We start from the raw sequence: 27210 nt of genomic DNA, 5'->3' as shown, positions 1-27210 counted from the left end.
AACAACAACAACAACAACAACAACAACAACAACAACAACAACAACAACAACAACAACAACAATAAAAATAATAGTTGGTTCTTATATGCTGCTTTTCCCTACCCGAAGGAGGCTCAAAGCAGCTTACAATCACCTTCCCATTCCTCTCCCCACAACAGACACCCTGTGGGGTGGGTGAGGCTGAGAGAGCCCTGATATCACTGCTCAGTCAGAACAGCTTTATCAGTGCTGTGGTGAGCCCAAGGTCACCCAGCTGGCTGCATGTGGGGGAGTGCAGAATCGAACCCAGCTCGCCAGATTAGAAGTCCACATTCCTAACCACTACACCAAGCTGGCTCTCCAGAGGCGAGGAGTACAGCATGAGCCACTTAGTGTCCCCCTGGGGAAGAAAGGCAGGATTCTTACTGCATAAAAAAGAAGCTTGCAGGGACTGTTCCTTTGGGCTTGGCCAGGCTGAAATCCACATCCTCTCATCATGCTAATATAATAACCAAGGGTATCAAAGGACTAGACTTTGAAAGGCTGAAAACATTTGTTTTTTTTTCCTTTCTATTACTAATCTGTCTTTCCAGGGTCAGAACAGTGGAGATGCTCGTAAGCAGAGTTAGACCTTAATTACTGAGTGCCAGACTGATAGTCTGCAGTCAGTTGTCCATTTCCTCCGTAATTAAAAATGGCAATCTCAGCATCAATACCAGTTCCTCTCTTTATAATTAACAATCAAAGGACTGCTTAAAGGTCTAATCAGCTTCACAACTTAAATCCCACCATCTTTGACTAGGGGCAGTTTCCGGCTATGAGGAATTAATCGTCGGTATCTGGCTGTCCTATTACCTCCTATTTGGGTATTTAAGGTAAACGGAGTCATGGATAAAAGTTCCTTTATCTTCTAGTACGTTTCGCGTTTTAAAAAGAAAAGTGGATCGAGAAATCACCCCCAGCCATTTTCTGCACAGTCTGCCATTAATATATGCTTTCTTGCCGAATGATTTGGACTTGAAAAGCTGTTATCTTTGAAGGAGGTCAGGTGGATTAATTCATTCTACTGATAAAAGGCAATTCCGTCTTTTGATATCTCCTGTGATCAACCGCATGAAGAATCAAGTTCTTACAGCACCACAAAATATGGATCCCACAAATGGACCAATTTTCCAAAAAGCCGCCTGTCTATATTGAGAATTTCTGAGAAGAGGGTGGAAAACTCGTAATTGTACTTACCGGACATTCTTCTTTTTCGGTCAGATTCTGAATCGCCTGCATTCCTAGCCAACAAAAAGGCAAAATGATGAAGTTCATCTTTAGCCTCTTGTTTTCATGGACACTCTTTTCCCACTCCACCTGGGAAGCAACTAGGCTTAAGCAAGACTTCACAGTAGCCCTGTCCATCCACAGGAACAGGGGAAGTATTGGGGGCAGCAGCAAGGTATGTGGCATAGTGGCTGCAGCACTAGGCTTGCTCATAAGGTCCAGGCGTGGCTCTTTCAAATACGAGTCACAGGAATATGGAGGGAATAGTCGAAAGTGTGTTTCTCAGCAGAGCTTAAGAGCACAAACGTGGCACGGGACAGGACAGGAGTCCATCAGGCACAACCCTGCCTATTTTGCTTCAAGAGCTCTTAATATGACATCTTGCAAATTTGCATACATTTGATAATTATTTTGCTTTAGAATCTGCCACTACTTGTTGCCAAGGCCTGGGGAAACAGTAGAAATTGTCTATTATGTGGGCTGCCACCCCTCCACTGCAGACTGGCACAGCCAATCTTTCCTGACACTCCTGCGCAGACCCTGGCACTAGAGTGAGAAAGCCTTGCAAAGCATAATGGGAGAGCAACTAAAATCCACCTCTTACTCTCAAGCAGGACTTGGAGCTAGGATTCCCCCAGCATTCTTGCTTGCAAACAAAAGAGGAGTTTGTCAGCATACCTTGGAGGAAGAGAGAGACAAAGGAGTCCCACCCAAAACAGCCCTCCACCCAGCCAAGCACACTGTCTTGCAAATAGAACTGGCCATCCTCTGTCAACACCAAATCTAATCCAAGATTTGGTCTTTGTCCTTTCCCTTATCGCTATCCCCAGCCATCAGCAGTCATTCAGGATTTGCCAGAACTGGGCCATCAACCCTTCTAGATAGGAAATATTCCCAGCAGCTAGTTTCTTTGTCTCAGCAATCCATTTCTTTGTTGGCACCCGGCTGCAATCGTTACTGGCCATCAAACTCTTTCCTCCAGCCCCTGGACAAGGTAGGATCAGCCCTCTATAACCTCAGGTCACACATTTCCTTTGAATATTGGGCTCCCGCAGACTATACAATGCAGTCAGTTTTCAGGCTACAGAAACGCTGCCTGATGTTCATATTGGTCCCTCGTCCGTCACCCTGAGTTGCTTCCCCGGATCTCCGGAACTCTGTTCCACCCAGAGAATAGGTAAATATCACCCTCAATCAACCCTTAGTATAGGCTATTTTCCCATCCCCATAAGTCTTTTCCTTGTATGAATAAGAACGCATATTTATATGCTAGAGTACACATGTGCTGTCTTTGTCTAATTACTGTGTTAATAAAATCCTTCCATGTTTAGATTGTTGTCCGCCCCAGTTCTATCTCAGTGACGTAATTTACCCGGTAAACCGTGCAATAAAAGATCTCACGTTATGCCACGCTGCCATATGCCACTCTTGGTGGCTCTACTAGCTAATTCCCCACAACTAAATTTAGACATGTGTCTAAATGCCTAAACAAACACACATTTGGCGTAACACTATGACATCCCAACTTCAATATCTTGACCTCAGGCAGATTGTGAGTGGGTGGGCAGAGGGGATTGGGTCAGTGCTTGTTTCTTGTGGCCCTTTCTTGCATGCCCAGGGAAATGCCAATTGCCACTTTGGGATTGGGAAGCAAATTTCTTCCAGGCCACAATGGCCAGGGATTCTGGTTGGGGGAGGGGGGGGAACGGGGGACGTGGAATTGGAGTCACTGTGGTGGACTGGTAGTTGTGAATCTCCTGCACCCTAGACATCCCTTCCAACTCTATGATTCTATGGTTTAATGCCGACACTGAGATACATTGACTGTAACCTTAATTTAACGAAGCCCGCTTTTTAGCGAAGAATATGATTGCACTATGACTCAATGAACCAACAAAGTTTAGGATTGATTTCACTTTAAATGCAAACATCTAATCATCATCATCATAATATAAAATAACTAGTAAGGAAGCACTGCAGCCAGCCTGGCAATTCAATTAGAGCAGAGCTTCAAAGAGAAACTTGGGAATAATTGCTCCCTCCTTTCAGATTTATGTGCATGATTCAGACTCATCCTACCTTGTGAATTCATCAGAGTGACTCTGACTGGATCCTTGACTCTTCTGCCTGGCTCTTGTTCTCTTCTGCATTCTACACTGATGTAACCTGCCCATCCTGGGAAGCAAACCCTTTTGCTCATCTTCTGCTCTTTTTGGCTTTGTACATACCTCTACCAATAATACTCCATGAATCTGGTAAAATAGGGCTACGCTAACATAAGCTTATGCCACAGTAAATCCCTTCATTTTTAAGGTGTTCAAAAGAACAGTTACATCTCTAGAATTAATCATAGAATAGTGAGCCCAGAGCATTTAGGTCTGAAATAACTTTAGAGCAATGGTTCTCAAACCTTGGGATCCCAACCCCAAGTGGGGTCACCAGGACAGGTTGGTGGCAGTGGAGGGCAGTGGCAGCAGGTGGTGGCAGCATCCAGCGTGGCAGAGCCATGGCACTGGCCACCTCCGCACTGCTTTCAGATCGTTGAGCGCCTGCACGCGCGTCACCCCCAGTTGGGGTCATGGCCTTACAGCAATCGAAAACCGCTGCTTTAGAGCAGGGGTAGTCAAACTGCAACCCTCCAGATGTCCATGGACTACAATTTCCATGAGCCCCTGCCAGCATTCGCTGGCAGGGGCTCATGGGAATTGTAGTCCATGGACATCTGGAGGGCCACTGTTTGACTACCCGTGCTTTAGAGGATTATAAAAATTGGGGGGGGGGGAGGAACCCCTGTGATGCTTGTTTTCCTTTCCCTTGGTTTGCGAATGTGTATCTGAAGGCATTCATTCCAAAATGAACATGGCTGTAATTTACCTTTGTAATCTCAAGAGGTACATAGCGACCCAACTGGGAAACAGCTTATGCTTAGCGATATCCTGCAGTGCCCAGAATTCCTGCAAGAAAAGAACTGAGTGCTTGTTACTAGGAAAAAATTAAAACGAGTATTTCACCTCCACAGGATATATATCATGTTGTGATGTATAGGAGTGAAATACTCATCTGCAGTTTTAAGATTCCAGCAAAGCAGACTCCCCTTTCTGTATTCATACCAGCACTGTGCAAAAAAGGGAGGAAATGGACAGGCATAGCCAAACTCTGGAGAGCATTCCCATAGTCTCTGAAATAGACGTTCAGCAAGAAACAGAACTCTAATCTTGTGTTTGCTCAAATACAGGAAAAGGAGATTTGCAGGAGATAAAGCAGCAGACAGGAAAGGGGAGATTAGCCATCTCCGCACCTGCGTCTTTTTCTATACAATCCACTCCTCTCCCCCTCACACATACACACAAACACACCAGCTGATTTTATCAAGCCAAAAGCTCAAAGATAATTTGTGTCCAGGAAATAGACTGCATGGAAAAAGCGGGGTTTAAGCACTCTACTTCTTTTGGAAATGTCTGCTCTTTTTTATCTGACCTAAACCCAGCATCGGGACTTCCGTGTCTTCTGCCAGTCATTCAAAGCAATGTTTTCTAAAGCCCTAAACTGAATGCGGAATGGGGTACAAATAAAGCACAATATCAAAAACTTGATGAGAGTTGCCGTGGGGTGGCGGGTAGGGCTGGATTATGTCCTGAGAGATCCTGGTTCAAATCCCCACCCAGCTATGAAGCTTTTCTGGGCCAGCATTCTCCAGGCCCAGATATTTGACTCTTTGCCACATGTTGTTGTTGTTCGTTGCAAAGTCATATCCAACCCATCATGACCCCAATGATCCTCCAGGCCTTCCTGTCCTCTACCATTCCCCGGAGTCCATTTAAGTTTGCACCGACTGCTTCAGTGACTCCATCCAGCCACCTCATTCTCCGTCGTCCCCTTCTTCTTTTGCCCTCGATCGCTCCCAGCATTAGGCTCTTCTCCAGGGAGTCCTTTCTTCTCACGAGGTGGCCAAAGTATTTGAGTCTCATGTAGGACTGAGATAACACGCCACATGTAGGGCTGAGATCATTCTTGGCTCAAACCACTGCAAAGGGTGGGGAGGGAGGGAAGGAGAGGCTTAAGGATGTGGGGATTCTGCCTTCATAATGGAAAACGCCGTGGGGGAGAAGCCTGAATCCTGTCCTCCCCAGCCCCACACAGCATTTGAAGCCATGGGGGGACATGACGGTTTCAAAGTGGCTCTGTTTGTGACAAGAAGAAGAAGAAGAAGAGTTGGTTCTTATATGCCGCTTTTCCCTACCCGAAGGAGGCTCAAAGCGGCTTACAGTCGCCTTCCCATTCCTCTCCCCACAACAGACACGCTGTGGGGTGGGTGAGGCTGAGAGAGCCCTGATATCACTGCCCGGTCAGAACAATTTTATCAGTGCCGTGGTGAGCCACTACACTACACCAAACTGGCTCAAATTGGGTTGGGCATGTGCATCCCAGATCGTGTGATGCGTAGCATGTGTTTTGGCCCTCAGCCTAACTTACCTCACAGGACCAAGTCTGAGTCCAAGGGTACTTTTAAGAGCAACAAAGTTTTGTTAGTCTTAAAGGTTTTGTGTGCGAGCTCATGCTCTCAGATATAAGTGCCCGGTTAATGATTTATCAGAACTCTAGCTAAAACTTTCTGGGAATTACACCCCCCTCCCACCCTCTCTGTACCTATGTAACTGGTTGAGAATATTCTGTTCCACTGTATCTGATGAAGCATCCATTAACACGTAAGCTTATATCTTAAATAAAACTTTGTGGGTCTTGAAGGAGCCGCTGGACTTCAAATTTAGTTCTGCTGCTTCAGACCAACGTGGTTACCCACCTGAACTTACCTCATAGGGTTACTGTAAGGTTAAGAATCAAGGAAGGGAAAGGCAAGTTTTTATTTGAATATATGTATTCATGTATGCAGTTTCTAATGTAATTTATTGTTAATAAATAAATAATTGTTAATAAATAAATATTACATTTTATCTTGTATTTACTCCCAGAAGCTCAGGTGGTGTACCTGTTGATATTCTCACAGCAATCCTGCAAGCAGGTGAGGATGAAAAAGAATGTGACAGGCCCACAGCGACTCAATGAGTTTCACAGTTGTGGGAGGAAATTAAAGAAAAGGAGGAGAGAATTTCTAATTTTCACTTAAAGCAAGTCTGACTACTTTCCTCAGAAAGATTTAAAAGTACTTAAATGGACCAGCTATTAAAGTAGGAAGTGTAACAAGGCTAAAAGGGGACAGATAACAAAATCTGCATAACTTTTTAAAAAACGGATTGTTTACCGGCTGCAAGGCGGAAAAGGTGTTTTGCCTTTTCAAAACAAAGCTAGTAATGTTAAACAGACCAACATAAATCAGGATCTGCACACTTCCTTTCATAAACTGTAAGGAAAAGATAGGATCAAGGTTGAAAACGGGAAATCCAAATCCTTGCCTGTGTCTTTTAAAATTTTCAGAGCTCAATGTGAAAATGAGGAACTGCATGTCTTTTGAGCAAAGAACTTTAGCCTTTGCCTCTATAGATGGCCCCTGGGAATTTGGGATGTGGGGGTGGGAGGGGGATCATACAAAATAGTTTTTCTCATAATAAGGAACACATGAAAACAAGAGATACTATGGGAGCTTGTGTTTAAGTAATGAGAAAGCTTGCAAATCTAGAGTTGTGGGATACATTGCTTTAAAAAAAATGTTTATTTCTGCAAGGAAACTTTCCCACAATAGAAAAAGAAAAACGTGAGTTTGTTTATGCTTCTTGCAATATTTGCCCTGGATATTGGCCACTAATTCTCTATGGATACAAATAAAATTATCTACAAAGGAATATACACTGGTAAATTGTTGGCACAGAACTTGCAACAGCAGGGCACTTATTTTCCATATGGACCAAATTCTCATTTTAAAGGGTTGTCTTTTTAAAAGGGCAAGATAATTACATTAGGCATCGTTAACCCGTTCTTATTTGGGACTGTGTCCAATGGTTACAGTGGTCTTTCACTGGATTTAATACTCCATCTTAGATGCCATCAGCTACAGGAAGTTTCTTCAACTTCTACTCAACCAGAACATGCTTGTCATGTATCTATACACCTTTACATGATGCTTTGGAACAGACAATGTATACAGACATCATTCTAGGCTTGAGAACATGAACCCAGGAAGCAGCTTGGCACTGAATCAGAACATTGGGCTATAAAGGTCAGTACTGTCTATATGTAGACCCTCTTGTGGCGCAGGGTGGTAAGGCAGCCAACATGCTGTCTGAAGCTCTGATAATGAGGCTGGGAGTTCGATCCCAGCAGCCGGCTCAAGGTTGACTCAGCCTTCCATCCTTCTGAGGTCAGTAAAATGAGTACCCAGCTTGCTGGGGGGTAAACGATAATGACTGGGGAAGGGAATGGCAAACGACCCTGTATTGAGTCTGCCAAGAAAACGCTAGAGGGCATCACCTCATGGGTCAGACATGACTCGGTGCTTGCACAGGGGATACCTTTACCATATTGTCTATATGGACCAGTACCAACTCTCTAGGTCTCAAGGAGAGGTATTTTGCACTGCTTACCACCTGATCCTTTTTAACTGGTCATGCCAGGTATTAAAAGAGCCTCTTGTGGCGCAGAGTGGTAAGGCAGCCGTCTGAAAGCTTTGCCCATAAGGCTGGGAGTTCAATCCCAGCAGCCGGCTCAAGGTTGACTCAGCCTTCCATCCTTCCGAGGTCGGTAAAATGAGTACCCAGCTTGCTGGGGGGTAAACGGTCATGACTGGGGAAGGCACTGGCAAACCACCCCGTATTGAGTCTGCCATGAAAACGCTGGAGGGCGTCACCCCAAGGGTCAGACATGACTCGGTGCTTGCACAGGGGATACCTTTACCTTTACCTGCCAGGTATTAAAGCCAGTGGTTCGGAAGAAGCCAGGATCACTGGGAATTCAACTAGCTCTTTATTAGGATCTCAGCATGATGTTACAAGAACTGAACCGAGAACCCCAAATTATACACAATCACGAACAACGGCTCTTCCCAGCAGTGCGCTCTATTGGTCATTTTCACTGACTAGATCCCGCTGACGGAATCTAGCAGCACATCAGTTAATAACATTGCCTGCTTCGATCCTGCCTCAGACCTCAAGCTCAGACCTTGGGAGAACCACAATCATGATACCAAGGACTGAATTTGGCATTTCAGACAAAGCCAATGTTCTGCCACTGAGCCTTAGCCAATTCAGGCTTAACCCGAATTTGTATATTCTGCAGATATACAGAAAACCATATATTGGTACAATATGCGTCTCAGCGTTAGTTTCTAATTTGGCACTGGAAATGCCAGGTTACAGGGTCAACCGAATTAATAAAAATTAGTTCTCAACCTCTTTGCGACCACTGTCGTTTAATTGCTATCACTGCAAATGCTGGTTTCCCTCACTGTTTTGACTTGGAACTCTATCAAAGTCTTGAATGCTTTGCTGCTATGGAAACAGACAGAAAAAGGCACAGTGGAATGAGCAGCTGTTTGACTAAAGTCAGTAGTAAGCTGCTTCCACATAGAATCATAGAGTTGGAAGGGGCCACACAGGCCATCTAGTCCAACCCCCTGGTCAATGCAGGATCAGCCCTAAGCATCCTAAAGCATCCAAAAAAAGTGTGTATCCAACCTTTGCGTGAAGACTGCCCGTGAAGGGGAGCTCACCACCTCCTTAGGCAGCCTATTCCACTGCTGAAATATTCTGACTGTGAACATTTTTTCCCTGATATCTAGCCTATATCGTTGTACTTTATATCGTTGTACACATGGGCTTTCCCCCCAACCTTTCTATACTAACAGGGTTTTTATTTTTTGCCAGTCCATTTCCCAGTTTCCCCCATCAACACCACAACCCTTTTGAAACCCGATGTACTGAGATTTCTTCACAAAAGAATTCAGTCCAAGCTCATTCGTATGCAAGGTGGACAGGAAAGTGAGCATTTCCAAAGACCCTGTCCACGGAAGCGCCATTTTCCTTCCAACTATCCCTTGTGGCTACCATTTTCCCTACCATTCCACTGGTGGGCTTGTTAAAAAAAAAGATGGCTATAAAGCTGTTACTATTGATTTTTAAAGACACCTCCTCCAACCAAAAGAATTCCCTCCGTGGTGTAGTTGGGGGGGGGGGATCGAGACAGAGGGGTTGAAAGCTCCCCCACGGAGACGACATTGCAAATGCCAATGCCTCTGCAAATGCAGAACAGGGATTCATGGAGGCAGCCATAAGGTAAAGGTAAAGGTATCCCCTGTGCAAGCACTGGGTCATGTCTGACCCTTGGGGTGATGCCCTCTAGCGTTTTCTTGGCAGACTCAATACGGGGTGGTTTGCCAGTGCCTTCCCCAGTCATTACAGTTTAACCCCCAGCAAGCTGGGTACTCATTTTACCGACCTCGGAAGGATGGAAGGCTGAGTCGACCTTGAGCCGGCTGCTGGGATTGAACTCCCAGCCTCATGGTCAGAGGTTCAGACAGCATGTCTGCTGCCTTACCACTCTGCGCCACAAGAGGCTCTGGAGGCAGCCATATCATGTATCAATAGTCAAGAGCGGGGCCATCTGTGCATACCTAAATCCACAATGAGAGAAAGCAGACATTCCTATAAATATGAAGGACTAGTTTGCAAAAAAGAATCTAATAATGTTAAAATATATACCGGGGGGTTAATCCCCCTCCAGGAAATCAAAAACAGTGATTGTGCATTTGCGGACAATGCACAAGCCTCCTCCACTGTCGGGCAGTGGTTGAGGGACCAGGAGCTGAAGTAGGCCTGGTAGTGGTGGGAGGGTAGGAGGTGGGACACGCCCAGCGGTGGAGACCAAAAGCTATGTCAAGATCACTGGTAAGTGTGGTAATATTGGGGGCAGGGTGGGGGAGCTGTATTTTGACATAAGTGTAGCCTCATCAAAACAAAACAATTTGTATTTTACAAAGTATTTAATTCGTTAGTTATACCCATCTTTCTCTCAAAGGGATTGAGACTGTATGTGTTTTTATTGTGGGGCTTTAAGTATTGTAAGCCGCCACAAACCAGCCGGTCTGGGAGTGGTGGCCAATAAACTGAAAAATAAATAAATGATTTATATTGTTCTCCCCCTGACCTCCCCTAACCTGTGAGAGTGATGAGCCCTATATCACCAGCAAACCTCTATGGCATAGCAGGAATTCAAGGGTGAGTCCCTACACCACACCAGTTCTAATCTAGTGTAGATCTTTCATAGATCCCTGAACAGGTAAAAAAAATAATGATTTCACAGCCTAAGTCAATAATGAATATTTACAAGATTTGCATGCTTGCATCTTGTATATATTTTGCTTCTGCTGGCCTTTACGTGGAGCTCTGAAGACTTCTAATCACTGTGAATTCAACTATAAGCACTTTCTTAGGAGTAAGCCCCGTTAAACAGGAGACTGTCTTTAAGCATGATGCCCGGCTTTGACAAAGCAAAGAATATAAATCTACACTTGATTAAGAAGTGTATTTATACTGGGTTGGACCTCCACCCCCCCCCTTCAGTAGTAGGGGTGGGAGATGGGATTTTTATGCCATGTTGGGGGTATTTGAAGTCTTTTAATGGGAGCTTTAATGGGGTTTTAAGACACTGTGACCCACTACGAGCCAGTTAGGGAATGGTGGGAAATAAATCAAAAACAATAACAACAATAATAAAAAAGTATACTGGGTTAAGTAAGACATTTTTTCCAGTATCCCTCTACACATTCATGCTATTTTCCCATTCAAAGTAGACAAAATAAAAATGAAGATAACACCATCAGAGAAAACAATTAGCAAAAAATTTACTGGGAAAGAGGGCCAGTAAACACCACGGGCAATTTACTTCATTAAGGTTAAAGAGTATATGGGGTTCTAAGCAATTTTGTAAAAGTTGCACCAAGTTTTTTCCTGCTCCTCTTGATTAATTTGACCCTTGATTAATTTTGGCTTAGTTAGACCATTCATGTTTTCCTACAGCCCAGCGCCCCAATACCTGAGAAATGCTGAAGTCCTTCAAAAGGTCTAGTGAAATCTCACTCAGCTGCCGAAATGTCATCGTAAAATCGGCTTTCACATCTTCCATGAGCTGACAGAGAGAACCAGATTCCGCTCAGTAACATTCTGTGGCAGCGTCAGAACAGAAGTTCAACTATTTGCCGAAAGAAAGGAACTAACTTTTAAAAGGAAAGCAATCAGGTAGCCGTCTTCGTCACTGCTGCCCAGGAGTCCCAATTTTGCTTTGAATAATTCTGCAAAACTGAGGATAATAAAAGTACTGAACATCACAGAACGGGAAATCTCTTTCAAATATTTTACACACGTACGCATTCATAAAAGTTAAATTGCAACCATTGACGTACCGTCTGTAGTACAGATCAGGGTATCCCTCAAGAATCTGAGCAGCACTATGAAAAGAAGATGTGAAATAACCAAGTGTAGTAAGAATACTACATAGATTTGTAATTTATTTTAGCAAAGCGAAAACTGTGTTGTTAGAATGAAAACGCGCATCACTTTGCAGCCGATTTCTCATTTCTTCTTCTTGCAGCAATTCCCTTTCACATTTCAGGTCACCACTGTTAAGAGACACACAGCTGTGGCAAGATCCAAAGGGCCACCACGCCTCCATCATGATAGGAAATGTCTACCTCTACTTCCTACAGGCTAGCTGAAAAGATACCACTTCCAGGGCCAAGCCTGAAAGAAGCAATGCCAGCAAATGAACTGCATATTTTCGTCCTGCAATGGCCGCTGAGAAAAGGGAAAATACTTGGGCCAGTGCTGTTTTGCTTTTCCTTGGAAAGAAAAAATATATATCAAAATGGAAATGGGTCTTTCAGGCAATTCAGGAACACCAACAGACTTGTTTCCCATTTGGCTGTCAAAAGTACGGCTGGAAAACCTTCAGAGGGAAAACTATTTTCTGGATGCATCTTTCTTTCTAACGTTTTCTCTTTCCAGTTTATCTAAAAGTCAACAACACTGTGAGATACAGTCCAGTTTAGGACCCTATGCCAATGGACATATATAGCTCGCTGCCCGTATCTGGTTATTTTAAACAGGAGTTTCTGGCACTGAATTTAGAGAGGCACCATTCCTCAAAAGATACCTCTTGATTTTCTTCCAGAGAGCCTACCTTCTTTTTGGCACATGTGGCTGTTAAAATGCATCTCATCTCACTGGCCCTTTTAAGTGTGAAGACGTTTTTTAGGATTACTTACAGCTGCTTTTGTCGGGGATCCAACAAAGGCTTTAAAGCTTGCAGCAGCTTGTTCAGATTAAACATCCCGACGTTGGCTTGGCTTCCTATTTTATACCGCCTTTCATTATCAGATAAGTTTGGGACAAAGTCTGAAGGAAAACGATAGTTTAGTCCAACAGGGTATTCAGAACAAAACAAACAACCTTAACGTACTTAAGCATGCCTATTTTTTTTTTACCGACTGCAAACTAACAAAAGCCCTTCAGGCACTAAAAATATTTTCATTCTGTCTCTAAACATAGTAATATTTGTTTATGCTAGAACAGCCCAAGGTCTAATGCTTGCTGAAGAAAGGAACTCATTGTTAGCTACACGTTTACTGTTGGCAGTCTGCTGTTGTCTTATTTTATATGCAAAATGAACTCAGATGTTTAAACCGCTAAAAGCAGTGCTCATGGACAGAGAACGGGTTATTGTTACACATAATGAGACTTTCCAAGGGATCTTCAAAGGTCTTTTAAAATTATACAACGGTTACACTAATGGAATTTGCAATCAATCTGAAACAGTGAGACTGCGACCAATAACTACAGCCCTGCCTAAATTACGTATTACAAGGTGCTGCTCATGGGACTGCGCTTGAAGAGTGTCTGGAAATGACAACTGGTACAGAATGCTGAAGCCAAGATGCTGGGTGAAGCGAGTCACAGGGACCGTATCACTCCAGTTTTGGTCCATCTTCACGGGCTCCCAATTTGTTTTCAGGGTGAATGCAAAGTGCTGGTATTGGCATTTAAAACCCCGTTTTGTTTGGGACCAGCATACTTCAAGGACCACCTACTGCCATAGGAACCTCCCTGGACAAAATAGAAGAGGGGAGAACGAGGCAAGGTGTTTCTGGGACCCACTGGGCAGAAAGGCAGGGCACAAATAGAGTAAATGGGCGGTATAGAAATATGAATGAATGAATGAATGAATGAATGAATGAATGAATAGACCGAGCTGCTGAGCTAGCTGACGTCCTTGTGTGAACATGAATCTGCCATGAACACATCAAAGTAGTATTTACAGGAAGACAACATATAAAAGCAGCCCTGGGAAGCCCCCTGCCCATCCCCCCTGCCTTTTACTGACAGAAAGCAAACCTTGCAGACTGCAACACTGTTGTGGCAACCTAGCACAGATCTCCTTAGCTATACTTACCTGGATCATAGGAGTCCATGAATCCAAATGGACCGTAATCTATGGTTATGGACAAGAGACTGAAATTATCGGTATTACAAACACCTAAAAAGAAATCATATTGCTATCAAAACATGTCAATTCCAGGAAATGCTGATACGTGTCAGTAAGTTTTTAAGGCTCCGCCTCTCACAGCTAAGAGTAGAAGATTTTATCTTTGATGTCTCACCTAAAGTCTGTACTGGTTCTCGTGGTACTTTCACTAATCATATATGGTTTTATTTATTTATTTATTAGATCGACATAAATCCAAAATCCTCATGACCTTTATGTCCTTTACATTAATTATGTTTGGCATTGTTACACACAATGAGGCTTTCCAAGGGATCTTCAAATGTCTTTTAAAATTATACAACTGTCACACTATTAATTTTTCTGTAGGCTGCAGCCTATGGGCCAAACATACTGATTTTAGAAGAAGTTCAAATGTTTTATACTTTTCCACCCAAAAAAAAGATTTAAAAAGTACTCTCACCGTGAGCAAAACCTACTGACATCCATAAGGCAATCAAGTCTGCAGTCTCGGAGACTACTCTAGAGAAAAATGCCTGCAATCAAACACAATTTTGCCTTGATGCTCTTTTTGCAAAAACTCACAGGACACAACACTGCCCAGCACACATCTTACAACAACAATCTGTAAAGTTCAATTCTGACTTTAAGCAGAAAGTCTCCCACACTGACCGTGTCTGTTTATTTTAATATGCTGTTAAAAACGTATTAAACAGTAGCAGTGGTAAGCCAGATTACGTATACCACATCAATTTGCCTTTGTAACTGGAAGAGGAAGTGGAGAACAAGCAGGTCGAAGAAGAAACTGATGCTCATAACACTATCTCAATCTTCTTGTTGTTTCCTGTATACGAACATGCATGACTGCCTCTCCCGGTGTGAAACCATCTGCCAACTAAGGTTCAGTTAGAAGAGACAATTCTCTTGTATGTTTTCATGACAGGTGTAAATCTTTAGGCTAACAGGGTTGAATTGTATTGCACTGTTAGAATTTTATTATTTGTTTTATTATCCTTGGTGATCATCTTAACATTTGTAAACCCTTTTGATTTTAAGAAAAGTGGTATATAAATGCTCAAACTAAAGTGGTATATAAATGCTCAAACTAAAGTGGTATATAAATGCTCAAACTAAAGTGGTATATAAATGCTCAAACCGCCATGAGCCAGAATTTCTGAAAATGGCGGTATATAAATCAAATTATAAATACAAATATATAAAATAATAAACATGGGTTGTGTTGGCAAAAGCATTCGTTCATAATCTTATAACTTACCAGGTATCTATTTGAGTCATTCATTCCTACTGATGGAAAGTGTTCTTCTATAACAAGGTCTAACAGCATCCTGAATCAAAAGTTAAAAATTTAATCAAAATCAGTTTCAAAATGCAGAGGAAATTATTTTGTTCTAAGATTGTATTTGACAGCTGGGAAGATCGCCTTTGAGCTGCCTCCCTCAGAAAGCTAAATTGACTAAATTAAACTGTAGGTAATGGATTGCTTGATCAAGAAGCAATGAGTTCACAGCTAAGTTCTAAATCTATAATTTTGTTGTTCAAACAGTACTTTATACTTTATTGGGATGAACCACATGCGTTTATTTCACAGCCTTTCAGTGAAAAGGAACAAAACATCCACTTGTTTCTTATATATATAATTGCAGGGTTGGAAAACTTCCATTTGCTTGATCACCCTGAGGACTAAAAATACATTGGTACCCAACGTGTTGGCATCTAACATTCTGACATGTTTCCAGTTCCTGCACAGGGCTGGCATCTGCAAATGCGAATCTGGCTCTTGAAAATATAACGTGTTTTCAGCCTTCGGTTAAGAGTCCATTTACAGCTGCCCAAAACATCACTGGGTCATGGCCAGCAAACAACTCAACCAGTTCCACATGGCAGAGAATGTTCCGACCATGTATTTTGTGAAATGTTATATGGCAAAGAGCTTCTGAAACAGAGGGGAGTTTCAAAAGCAGTTGGAGATACCACATGGAGGGGATCTAACATTTTGAAATGACTCTTCAAACAAACAAAAGCCAAACCTTCTGTATCTTGCCACAAACATGGATACTGTCTGTGTTTGCAGAACCTGTGGTAGTCCTTTATAATTTAAGAACAAGGTTTAAGTTTAAGTATGAGGAATTTCAAGTGCGATGGGGAAGCAAAACAGAAGGGTTAAATTACTTCCCAGGTGATTCCCCCTCCTCTCCGATCTGGCTCAGTTCGGATGGGGGCTTTTTGGCTCAATTTGGGGCTCGATTTGGGGGCTGCCCCAACCCTCAAACTGGGTTTTTTTTAGGCTCGTGCCCATCCCTAGTGCAGACCCCTTGCAGCTACTAAGCTATTTTTTAAGAGTAATATCCTTAGTGATGCCCTTGAAGTACTACTTTGAAGAACTGAAAAATCTACCTAACACCCATTTGCTTGGGTGTCTAAAAACACAGGCAGTGTTGACACCTAAAAATGCTGAAATATTTCCACAGGGCTGATACTTAAAGCTTGCATTTATGTTCCAAACTTTATTTACACAGGCCAGGTCTCAAGAAACCCGAGTACAAGCTCAAAGATGTTCCCTGCACAGCTACATGGATGGGGGCTGAAGGAGATGCCAATTTCCTTCTAATGGTGGCAGCTTCCAGTGCAGTTTGAATGCCATTTCTGAGATTCCCCTGTGTTTCCAGGGTAGCTGGAGGGGGGGGGAGATCTGCCATAGTAATGGGAAGGCTGGAAAGCTTCCTTGGAACTCTGCTGTTTTGCTCTATTAGGTAGGAGAAATGATAGGACAAACACTTGATTCTAACCTTAATAAATCTATTTCTCCATAATGGGCTAAAATTTCTAATGATCCAATCCGAAACCATGATTTGGCAACACGCAGAACGACTGCACCTGAAACACAAATACATATCCTTGTTAATTTGACCTGAAGCCCAGTGGGTACTTTCATGAGTACCAAGAGCTCCAAACAGAATTCATTTAAAAGCCTTGCACAACACAACACATATTTTCAAATCAAAATGGCTATTAGACTGTTTTATGGAAGTTCCAATGTAGAAATATGAATGAATGAATGAATGAATGAATGAATGAATGAATGAATGAGCAGAGACATTCCCTCTGAGCTGAAGATAACAACTGTACGTCCAGTTTACAGAAAATTAACAGCTGTGTGGCACCTTTTTATTAGAAGCCACCTGTCCTAATAAGATGAAAAGTGCTACTGCCAACCACCTCCAGCTGACAAGAGAAATGTGCACAATTATATTCTTCTCTTCACAATCTTAGAACACAGTGAGTAACCTGACTCTGAATCTCATCTCCTTAAAGCTGGTGTCCTAATGAGCAGGGACTTTTTGCCTCTTGTTTGATCTTTCAGTTAGGTTTGCAGGTATCATCTAAAGCAGGGGTAGTCAAACTGCAGCCTGCCAGATGTCCATGGACTACAATTCTCATGAGCCCCTGCCAGCAGTCTGTTCTGACTGAGCAGCGATATCAGGGCTCTCTCAGCCTCACCCACCCCACAGGGTGTCTGTTGTGGGGAGAGGAATGGGAAGGCGACTGTAAGCCGCTTTGAGCCTCCTTCGGGTAGGGAAAAGTGGCATATAAGAACCAACTCTTCTTCTTCTTCATGGGAATTGTAGCCCATGGACATCTGGAGGGCCACAGTTTGACTCCCTCTGATCTAAAAGCTTTGGGACGGTCCAGCATAGAGGGTCACATGAAGAAATAAGATTAACCCGCCTCTCAGGCAAGTGGAGCCAGCCCAAATTTGATACACCTCTATGACCATGGCTGGAATCAAGACGTGCTAGTCATGCCACCACATTACAGAATAACAATCTGAAACACAGCTGTTACCTCTTTCCTTCTTAATATCTCCATTGTAGAACTGATCTCTCCATACGTCGTCATCGCTAACAACTAAACTGCATCAGAAAAAAAGGAATCAAACAATTTAGAATGAATGTTAAAGCTGCTTCAGGACAACGCACTAGGAAGCAGATTCACGTTTCATTTTTGAATGGAAAAAGAGAATGAAGAAAGTAAGAACAATCCAACTCGGGTCGGTTCACTCTTGCCCACAAGGACAGAACCCTTATCCTTATCCACAAGGACAGAACCCTTATCCTTATCCACAGTTTGGTGTAGTGGTTAGGAGTGCGGACTTCTAATCTGGCATGCCGGGTTCGATTCTGCGCTCCCCCACATGCAGTCAGCTGGGTGACCTTGGGCTCGCCACAGCACTGATAAAACTGTTCTGACCGAGCAGTGATATCAGCGCTCTCTCAGCCTCACCCACCCCACAGGGTGTCTGTTGTGGGGAGAGGAATGGGAAGGCAACTGTAAGCCGCTTTAAGCCTCCTTCGGGTAGGGAAAAGCGGCATATAAGAACCAACTCTTCTTCTTCTTCTTCTAACCGGAGTAAAGCGACTGGCACACCTCAAATGCAATCACATTTTTCTGTAAAAAATAAACAACAGTATTGGGAAGTCGTCATTTTAAACTGACAAATGGTGTGTAGGTGGTATGTCATTTGGGAGGGTGAATGCATATGTGGAACCCAGGATGGGGGAGTGCTGGGGGGGGTCAGAGTGGATAAATGGGGGGGGGGGTTAAGCCTTCCTTCCCCCACTCCTCTCTTCCCAAAGTTGCTTTGCCTTACTGGAAACACTGAAGCTCTGCTACAGACATCTGCCTGTAACACGTACTTCTTATTCTCAACAATATCTCTCCATACCGGGTCACAACCACAAAAGAATTGAGAACTATATTGCTGCCAAGAGAAACCTGAGCCAAGATCTCAACTCCTCCAGTGCACAATCAGATGGGGAGGAAGTTGGGAAAAGCCTGCTAGCCTGAATACCATCTGGGCTGACTGTCCCCCCACCCACCCACCCCTGCTTCTTGCAGATTCTTAAGCCTGGGTGTGGCCAGAGGCATAAACCAAAGGACTCTTGGACCGTTTCCCATGGGGCCAACAAAAGCTAATGCATGATGTGTCTTGTTGCTTGTTTTAGGCATTTCTGTAAGCCGCTCTGGATCCCGGGGGAGGTGGGGGGAACACAGAGACAAAGTGGCACAGAAATACTCTAATAAAAAAGGTTCGCACACCTGGGCAGATGCAGGCGGTAAGACCTGAGAGGCCTAACCCTCTGCAATACCCATTTTTCCTTTGTTGTGAAAGTCTCTCCTTTTGTTACACAGCAAAGAGCAAGGGGGGGGGGAAGGATGAGTCGTTAAGCCACTCCACCGCAACAAACTGTGCAGCAGCACACAGCGAGGCGGTACCAGGAAGTCAGCCAGATGCCTGTTGTGTCCTTGTTCATGGAAAGATTAGGAAGCACGTTTGCAAGAGAAGACTTGTCAAAAAGTGACACCGCAGGAACCAATGATTTAGCACCATGGCTATCATTTTAGGAGCCCCATAAAAAAAAGGCTTTGTTTCCAACCACCGAGACGGTGGGGCACACAACACTTGAATGCCTAAAAGGACAGAATGCCTTCATGGGCCAGATCCCGCTGGAGCAGATGCATGATCAGCCAGCTCTAGCTCATGAAAGCTTATGCTTCAGCTAGCCCGTCAGGCTTTATGGCGCCACGAGAGTCTCATACAGCTACTCTACTGGAATTCGTAACAAGGCAAAGAGGAAGTCAGGACTGAGAAGAAACTCATCGTTTCCCCAATATGTTGTTTTTCTTCTCACCTCATTTCTTCTCAATATGAAATGAGCAAACAGCTCAAATATATTTTTTCGATGCGTTTGCACGCTCCCAAGATTGAATAAAAACTCTGAAATATCCTCAAGTCCGAATCCAAAGGAATGGGTTAGATCTTACCAAAATTCCCATGGATGCAGAGGTGGTTTTCGCAATTCCCCCCTCTTGTAGCAGCCCAAAATATCCCCCAAAATGCTCTTCCTGGGGTATGGGGTCCCCCCCCCAGGAATAGCTGAGAGTGCATCAGACAGCTCTAGGGGGGTGAGGGATTAGCCAAAGCCACAGTGAAACTTTCCTGCCTTTGTTTACCATGTTAATAAATTAGTTTTATGCCTACTAAGAAAGGTTTGAGTGCCCATTTCAACCACTAACGTGCATCAAAAGGATATTAGAGAGTGATCAGTTGATTCACTAATCCATATTATGTGATCTTCTGTACATTAAGGCTCCAAACTCCAAATTGACTAAAGGCTGGTTCACACATGACAGACAGATGGAATCACATGTTCCTATAAACCAGTCACATGAAGAACATTTGACGAAAATAGGTTGTACTGAGAAACAGCTCAAAGCCATCGGCAGTACTTTCCGAAGCCCTTCCAAAAGAAAGGGATGGCAGAACCAAAACAACCAAAAAGGTACAAGAGGTGAATATCAATTTAACTGCCCAATGCAATTTAGGTGCCTAATGCAATTCAGTTGCTCAAATGCTTTCATTGGGGCAACTGCAACAGACAAAAAGCAAGAGCGATATAAGATTCTCCTTTTCATCATTTTATGAGCAGCTCTCATGAGATCAATGTTAGAATGCAACATATTGGGTTGAATCCAGAGTAAATTCTCTGCTAACAGAAGTATCAAGAGAGAGGGGTATAGAAATAAATTTCCATCAGTTCCCTCTTCCTGCTACTGACCCCTGATTTGCCTCTCATGCTGTTCCTCGGGGTCAGCAGTTTGGGGAGATCAATAGGGTGCAGTGAGTGAGAAAGGCATAGACATTCTGCTGACAGAGGTGCTGTGCACAAGTAGAAATTTATTCTGGATACAGCCTATCTAAAGCAACAAACTCATATATAACATTAACATCAAGACGACACCAAGCCCCTCTCCCCAACACAGCTGTTCTGCCACTTGAAGAAGAAGAAGAAGAAGAAGAAGAAAGAGAGGAGGAGGAGGAGGAGGAGGAGGAGAAGGAGAAGAGTTGATTCTTATATGCCGTTTTTCTCTACCTGAAGGAGGCTCAAAGCGGCTTACAGTCGCCTTCCCTTTCCTCTCCCCACAACAGACACCCTGTGAGGTGGGTGCGGCTGAGAGAGCCCTGATATCACTGCCAGGTCAGAACAGTTTTATCAGTGCTGTGCCGAGCCCAAGGTCACACAGCTGGCTGCATGTGGGGGAGTGCAGAATCGAACCCGGCATGCCAGAACACTACAGCAAACTGGCAAAAAGTTGGGGGGGGGGAATAAGAACACCTCATCTTGCCATGGGCCCAATCAGGAATTTTAAATCATCCATTTTAGGGTTTAAAATGGTGGTGGCATCCACATGGCAAACACGAAGAGGCCACCTTGTCAGATTTGGCCCTGACTTCTTGTATTCTGTTCCAGAAACCCTAGTCTGGCCTAGAAGTGCCAAATGAAAAATATTTTTCTCATCTGGAGCTGCTCCGCGACTGGGGTTTCCTGTTGGGAAGACAAGCACATAAACCTAATGGAGTGGGTCCATCCACAGGGCATTCTTGAATAAATTACATGCTCATTCCCATCCTTCTTGCCAAGACTCAGCGAGAACTTTGTCAATGAACTATAACCGTCGAGATGCAGCGGCTTCCCATCGGCATCAATCTAGCGATCAGCTGGGGTTTTCTGAGCTAAACATTTATAAAAAGAAGTCTGGAAAGATTTCTAGAATACAGCCTCGACATGAGCAGGTGTCCACACACACCCAGAAACGCCACCTTTCTGATGTGAAAGAGCTTCAAAGCAGCATGGCAGAACTCAAAAGCCAAAGAAATCACTTGAAATCTACAGATCTAATGCAAAAGCTGAATGCTGCATATTGTCTTTGAATTGAATGACATGCCAGAGCAGCAGCCCCAGAGGAGCCCAGCATGGCTAGAAGGTTACATGCTGACAATTCTCATACTTTTTGCATCACTCAATGCGCTTGAGATCCCTTTCGCTGATGCAGTTAAAGCAGGTAGCTACCCTGGCCACAATCCTGCAGAACAAATGTTTTCAGACTGATTCTTGGGAGAGTTCAATGGACATTTGGTGGTCATAGGACCACACAAGCAAGGGAAAAGGGCTTTCATGCCACAAGCACAGAACAAGCAACCCCCATTGCATTTTCAAAGAATCATAGAATCATAGAGTTGGAAGGGGTCTCCAGAGTTGTGTAGCCCAACCCTTGCAGAATGCAAAAAAATCACAACTTTTAGGTGTTCTGTAGACTTCAAACAGCAACAAGAAAATAATTCCACCCCTTAAATCTGAGATTCCCTATTCCTTTGCTGTTGCACCTACATATCCAGTTTAAAGGATCAGATAGTTGGTGATGCAGAAGACCTTAACCTGAGGTCTTGGAGAGCTGCCACCAGCCTGAACAGACAATATTGACTCTGATGGACAAGTGGTCTGATTCAGCGTAAGACGGCTTCATGCATTCAGGCACCATTCCTTACGAAGAGCTCACCAACAGTTTCCTTCCATAGCAGTTCTTAAATTATATCTTAGGTAATGAAAATTGGTATTGGTTTTTAAATTGCTAAAAGCCCTTTTGATTAGTCAATTTCAAGGCAAAGGCATAATACATAAAGAGAAGTGAACAGGGAATAAGGCAGGAGGACCTCCGGATTAATATTTCTCTGGCTTGGCTGTTGTGGGAGTCAGCAAGTGAAAAGCATTAATCATTTGAGCCGTCTCAGGTTTAAATTCAAAAAGGGTTCAGCTTGCATTGATCTTAACTTTGTTTCAGAACAAGCAGTGTAAAAGGAAGGGGCAGGAAAACATGCTTTAAAGATAGTGAATCTCTAGGGGAAGAAGTGACTGGCAGAACTGGGACACAACAGGACAGTCAATTAAGACAAGATTTCAGATTCTATCAAACTGCATTACTGGAAGGAACTCGCATCTCCTCTGTCAACTGTCTTCGGCTCCCTGAGATTTGCCTTACATGTTTGCAGGTAGAACTACAAGTTGCTTCTGCAGTCTGCACTCATAGAGAAGAACAGAAACCACAGTGCAGAAAAATGGGAGAGCTCTCCTATTGTTAAATGTTGATTTTGTATATCATTTCTATTTGACACAAGTTCCTATGATCAAACTGTTATGTGTGTTCAAACCAAACATTTATTTACAATGTAGTGTTTCATGAAAGTTCCATGTAGATCTCCCTGAGCCACAAGGGAAAGTGGTATAGAATAGAACAGAATAGAGAGATGAATGAATGAATGAATGAATGAATGAATGAATGAATGAATGAATGAATGAATGAATGAATGAATGAATGAATGAATGAATGAATGAATGAATGAAAGAAAGAAAGAAAGAAAGAAAGAAAGAAAGAAAGAAAGAAAGAAAGAAAGAAAGAAAGAAAGAAAGAAAGAAAGCCTTTGTGCTAACACCTATTTTCTATTACAACGTTCTTTCCATCATCTCAAGGTCACTTTTCTCCAGCCAGGTTCATATGGGGCCTCAGAGCCTGGCTGGGTTAGCGAATGAGCAGCAGGCCTTTGTTGGGGAGATTCAACAGAAGCAGAAAGATTAAGTACTCTACTTCTACCTGACGATGTTCCCCTGCAAATCCCCCCTTCCCAATCTCAAAATTAGTGTTACTAGACCAGCACATACCTAAAAATGCCCCTGTTAGATCCATTTCTGTAAAAAGAAAATGGAAATGGAGAAAGTACCTAGCTGCTCTGCTTGTAGGAATTCCAAGATAGTGCATGGCCTCACTGCCCAAAAATTCTCGTACAGAGGAACGAAGCACAGCTCTTCCGTCCCCATTTCTATGGGAAAGAAAACAAGGAAAAGACAGAATGAGACAAAGAATACAAACTGGTATGAAAGAGAATTCTGTGGTAAGGATATGTATGTTGGCCTGGAAAGCCCGGAAAAAAAGAAACGCACAATTTTGTGATCTCCCAGTATTGGTGAGTGTTCTCTTCTTGTGAATTTCTTGCATTTCACAAGGGGTTGGACTAGATAACCCTGGAGATCCCTTCCAACTTCTATTTTTCTTCTAACAGAATGGTATCACATGACTTACCACCCAGCAACCGACAATAATAATATGATTCACTCCCAACGAATGTTAATGAGAGATACACCCATTCCTAACTATTGTGGTTACCATCAACGTTCTGAAAAAGCCATTTATATATGAATTTTTAAAAATCTGATAACATTCAGTAGATGACCCAAGCAAATGAGCCACATGCTTATTGGGGCGGGAGTACATTTAAAGTAGGGAGGAGGAAATGTTAATCATCTCTGCTGCAGGGGTTATTAAAATTAAAGTTGCTATTTTGCAACGGGGACCAATCCCAGACTAAGTGCTTTGGTTTTTACTGTGACCATCACTTGTATATCAATGTTAAACTGGCAGGACAACCATCATGTCAGTGCCCTTTGCAAGCTTTTGCTGTTTTGCTAGCCATCTTGAGCTTGCAGAGAGAAGACGGGGAATTGAATAAATAAATAAGAGCCATCAGGGGCGTCTATCAAATATGTTGCAAGAGACATAACAAACCTGGAATATGGTGTCCTTCCAGAACCTTTCAGCTGTAGCTCCCACTTGTCACCAAACCTACAAACCCCAACAAAACCCAGTATTAGCATTAGTCCTTTCAATAGTTGGGACCACCTGGTAACTAGGAGAGTGAGCAGGGAGGATATTGTTCACAACCACCTTAGTCAAATCACTATTTCCAAACCTCATATCCACTTTGCACTCCCAGCACTGCCATGTAGAGCTACAGCATACCTACCATGCAGGATTTCACTTAAAGACTGTTTATGCACTGGGAACTCCACTGCCCCAGCTCCCCTACAGGAGTATCTGAGGAGGTGTATCACAAAAGCTCATCCCTTGAATAAAACTTTATTGGTCTTAAAGGTGCCCCTGGACTCAAAATTTGTTCTGCTTCACAGCAACACGGTTACCCACTTGAATGAAGCAAAGGAAATCAGCTGTGCGGCTTTGCACTCACACAGCATCTGGTTTAAGCCAGGCTGCTCCCGCACAAAGCAACATCCTGTGCTTTCTGGTAGCTTTACGCAGATTCCTGAAAAAGGTGAGTTATTTTGTAGCACTGGCACTGTGTTTAAATCAGGCCTGAAGACTTGAACTGCCCAGAAAACTCGAAAAGTGCTTACAGTGTTATTACTGATTAATATGACAGTGGTAGCTCGTTTAGAAAGCTAGCTGACCACTTAAAAATGAAATAATGCAGTACCTGTTCGTATAAACCCCAATCAAGTGAGCTCTTCCATCACCGAGCTGCCCTGCCCAACTACCGAACTAAGACCAAAAGAAAAAGAGTAAAAGTCAAAATGCACAAATTATCGTCTTCTGTTATCTACAATCTATGTAGAACTGGAAAACTATTCCTATAATTGGTTAAGGTGGGGGTTTGATGTAAACCTGTGCTGGGCTGGAAAAAAATGTGACGTACTATTATACTGTATGGAGAACAAAAATAAACCAATAATAATAGGGAGCAAAATAAATCACTAATAAAAAGGAACAAGGAACAAGCCCCATGAAATAATGGCAGACAGTAAGGGAGATACAGGTTGGGAAGACATCAAAGACTATAGATAAACTTGTAAAAACACTTCTACTTTCATCACCATAATACATATTTTTATAAATCACTACTAAAAGGGAACAGGGAATAAGGGGCAGACAGTATGGGAGATACAGGTTAGGGAGATATCAGACAAAGTCGATAAACTTGTAAAAACACTTTTACTTTCATCACCCTAATATATTTTAGCGTAAGAATATTACAGCGTTGACATAATATGAGCCCATAGTTACCTGATGGCCACCGTATCTATGGGCCAGAGGCAGTGACCCTAAGGCAATTTTCTCACCACTGACCAGCTGAAGAAAATCCTCTGTGCCTGAGGCAGATACATCAAGATCCAAAATGTCCTCTAGAACCTCCTGGACAACACAGAAATGACAAAGAAAGATTCAGAAGTTCTGCACATCTGTTTGGGAGCCCTGCCACCTGCATTCAGCAAATTTCACTGACTTCAGGAGCACTGAAAGAGGACTGCGCATCCTTTGGCCTGCCTCATTCCAGCCATAGAGGGAGGAGAAGCACTGCCTCAAATTCAACTCTTCAGCTGCAGTAAGATTTCTTTTGATGTTGTCTCTGCTGTTAAATTGTGTATGTTATTTGTTCAGATCTTATTTTTTGTTATTCACACAGATGAAATGCTTCCGAAGGAATATTTCCTGAAAATAGCTCTAATCAATAGCTTTTCAGAGCATTATGTTGTATTCATTAATCTGAACATACTTGAAGCTTTTTGGTTAAGAGTTTTGAGTCAGAATAAACTACATTTTTTACATTCCTTTTCATTAAAATCAGAGTCCAGTAGCACCTTTAAGACCAACAAAGATAAGCTCACGCCTTGAATAAATCTTTGTTGGTCTTAAAGGTGCTGCAGGACTCTGATTTCATTGTGCTACTTCAGACCAACATGACCACCCATTTGAATCATTCCTTTTCATTGCTTGCCTCTCATGGGGTTTTCTCAAGCCTCAATACCACGTGGCTGATCTATTCCCCTTATTGCAAACATCGCCTGTTTTCCTTTCTTCTCCCGTACCCCACACAGAACAACACACAGTTTTTTCAGTATAATGTAATAAAAATTTGCCTGGATCTTTTATTCATTTCTATGGGTATTTAGTCATTGAGGAACTCCCACTTTCCTACAGAAAAAGAGATCTGAAAAAGAATTACCAGAGGAATCAAGACAGCCCTGGAAAAGGTCCAGGCCTCCTTGAATGAAGGGAAGAAGACTTTGCTGGACAAAAGGAGCTGCCATGCTCTTTGCCAGCATCACACTTCTCTTTTCCGGCCCCAGCAGGTCCAGACCAGCAGGTAGAATTAAGGAATCTCAACCTGCTGCCACCTGGGCCCTATCATCCTGCCTGCCTCACCAACCTCCAGACAATGGCAGTGGGATCACTGTACAGCCAAGAGTCATGAATAAAGAAAAATGAAACATAACCTCTGAAACAGCTACAAGGAGAACTCTGGATTTAAAAGGAGTAGGCTGGACAATGGAAAAGATGGCATCTCGTACTTGACGAACATAATTCTTTTCAATTGGATCAATGGGAAGTGCAGCTAGAGAAAACAAGAAACAGGTTTTATGTAGCATAATGTAACAATATATGGATTAAACCTTTCTATGAATGACATTCATACTGCTTTTAAAGTCAGGATTCAGCTAGAACTGAACAATGACTAGGACGATACCTCACAAGAAGGAGCTTGCCGTCAAATAGCCTTGGAGCAGCTTGTGTGATTGAGTCACTGAGGCTGAATGGATGTGGAACATTTCAGAATCCAGGATGGGAGATCAGTGAGGGTGCCATGAAAGAGGGTGATGACAACAGAGAGCTAGTAACCACCATGTATCTAATTCTGAACCTCTCTCCAATGTGCGGGGAAAGATACACACGAAGAATGGGGCCAGGTAAAGACAGGGGGTATGATTCAATAGAAGTGGTTTGCAAATAAACCAGGATCTCACAACTCTATGC

The 27210-nt window shown here is 43.1% G+C and overlaps 1 protein-coding gene across 8 annotated transcripts in view; it reads right to left on the bottom strand.

Annotated features, from left to right (window-relative positions):
* The window catches only part of LOC143820211 (protein nucleotidyltransferase YdiU-like), a 40305-nt gene that overhangs the window by 10894 nt on the left and 2201 nt on the right, over positions 1–27210 (bottom strand). For 5 of the 8 annotated variants that reach the window (XR_013225271.1, XR_013225270.1, XM_077302719.1 and 2 more), the window contains 16 exons: positions 26673–26791; positions 25462–25590; positions 24875–24939; positions 24169–24225; positions 23327–23425; positions 17557–17624; positions 16500–16587; positions 14969–15038; positions 14156–14228; positions 13642–13725; positions 12458–12587; positions 11597–11641; positions 11412–11493; positions 11230–11322; positions 4123–4202; positions 1219–1262 (listed from right to left, as the gene is read on the bottom strand). Coding sequence is in view for 6 of the 8 variants with exons in the window: in XM_077302719.1 (XP_077158834.1) it covers positions 1219–1262; positions 4123–4202; positions 11230–11322; positions 11412–11493; positions 11597–11641; positions 12458–12587; positions 13642–13725; positions 14156–14228; positions 14969–15038; positions 16500–16587; positions 17557–17624; positions 23327–23425; positions 24169–24225; positions 24875–24939; positions 25462–25590; positions 26673–26791 (1326 nt within the window). In the remaining 2 variants the exon portion in view is untranslated. The remainder of the gene's footprint in view (positions 1–1218; positions 1263–4122; positions 4203–11229; positions 11323–11411; positions 11494–11596; positions 11642–12457; positions 12588–13641; positions 13726–14155; positions 14229–14968; positions 15039–16499; positions 16588–17556; positions 17625–23326; positions 23426–24168; positions 24226–24874; positions 24940–25461; positions 25591–26672; positions 26792–27210) is intronic. The other 3 variants (XM_077302718.1, XM_077302721.1, XM_077302720.1) reach the window with 3 other exon arrangements.

Source organism: Paroedura picta, chromosome 11, assembly GCF_049243985.1.
Source record: "Paroedura picta isolate Pp20150507F chromosome 11, Ppicta_v3.0, whole genome shotgun sequence".
In the NCBI taxonomy this organism is placed as follows: domain Eukaryota; kingdom Metazoa; phylum Chordata; class Lepidosauria; order Squamata; family Gekkonidae; genus Paroedura; species Paroedura picta.
The sequence above is the reverse complement of the archived record's forward strand: the minus strand, read 5'-3'. Positions and strand labels throughout refer to the sequence as shown.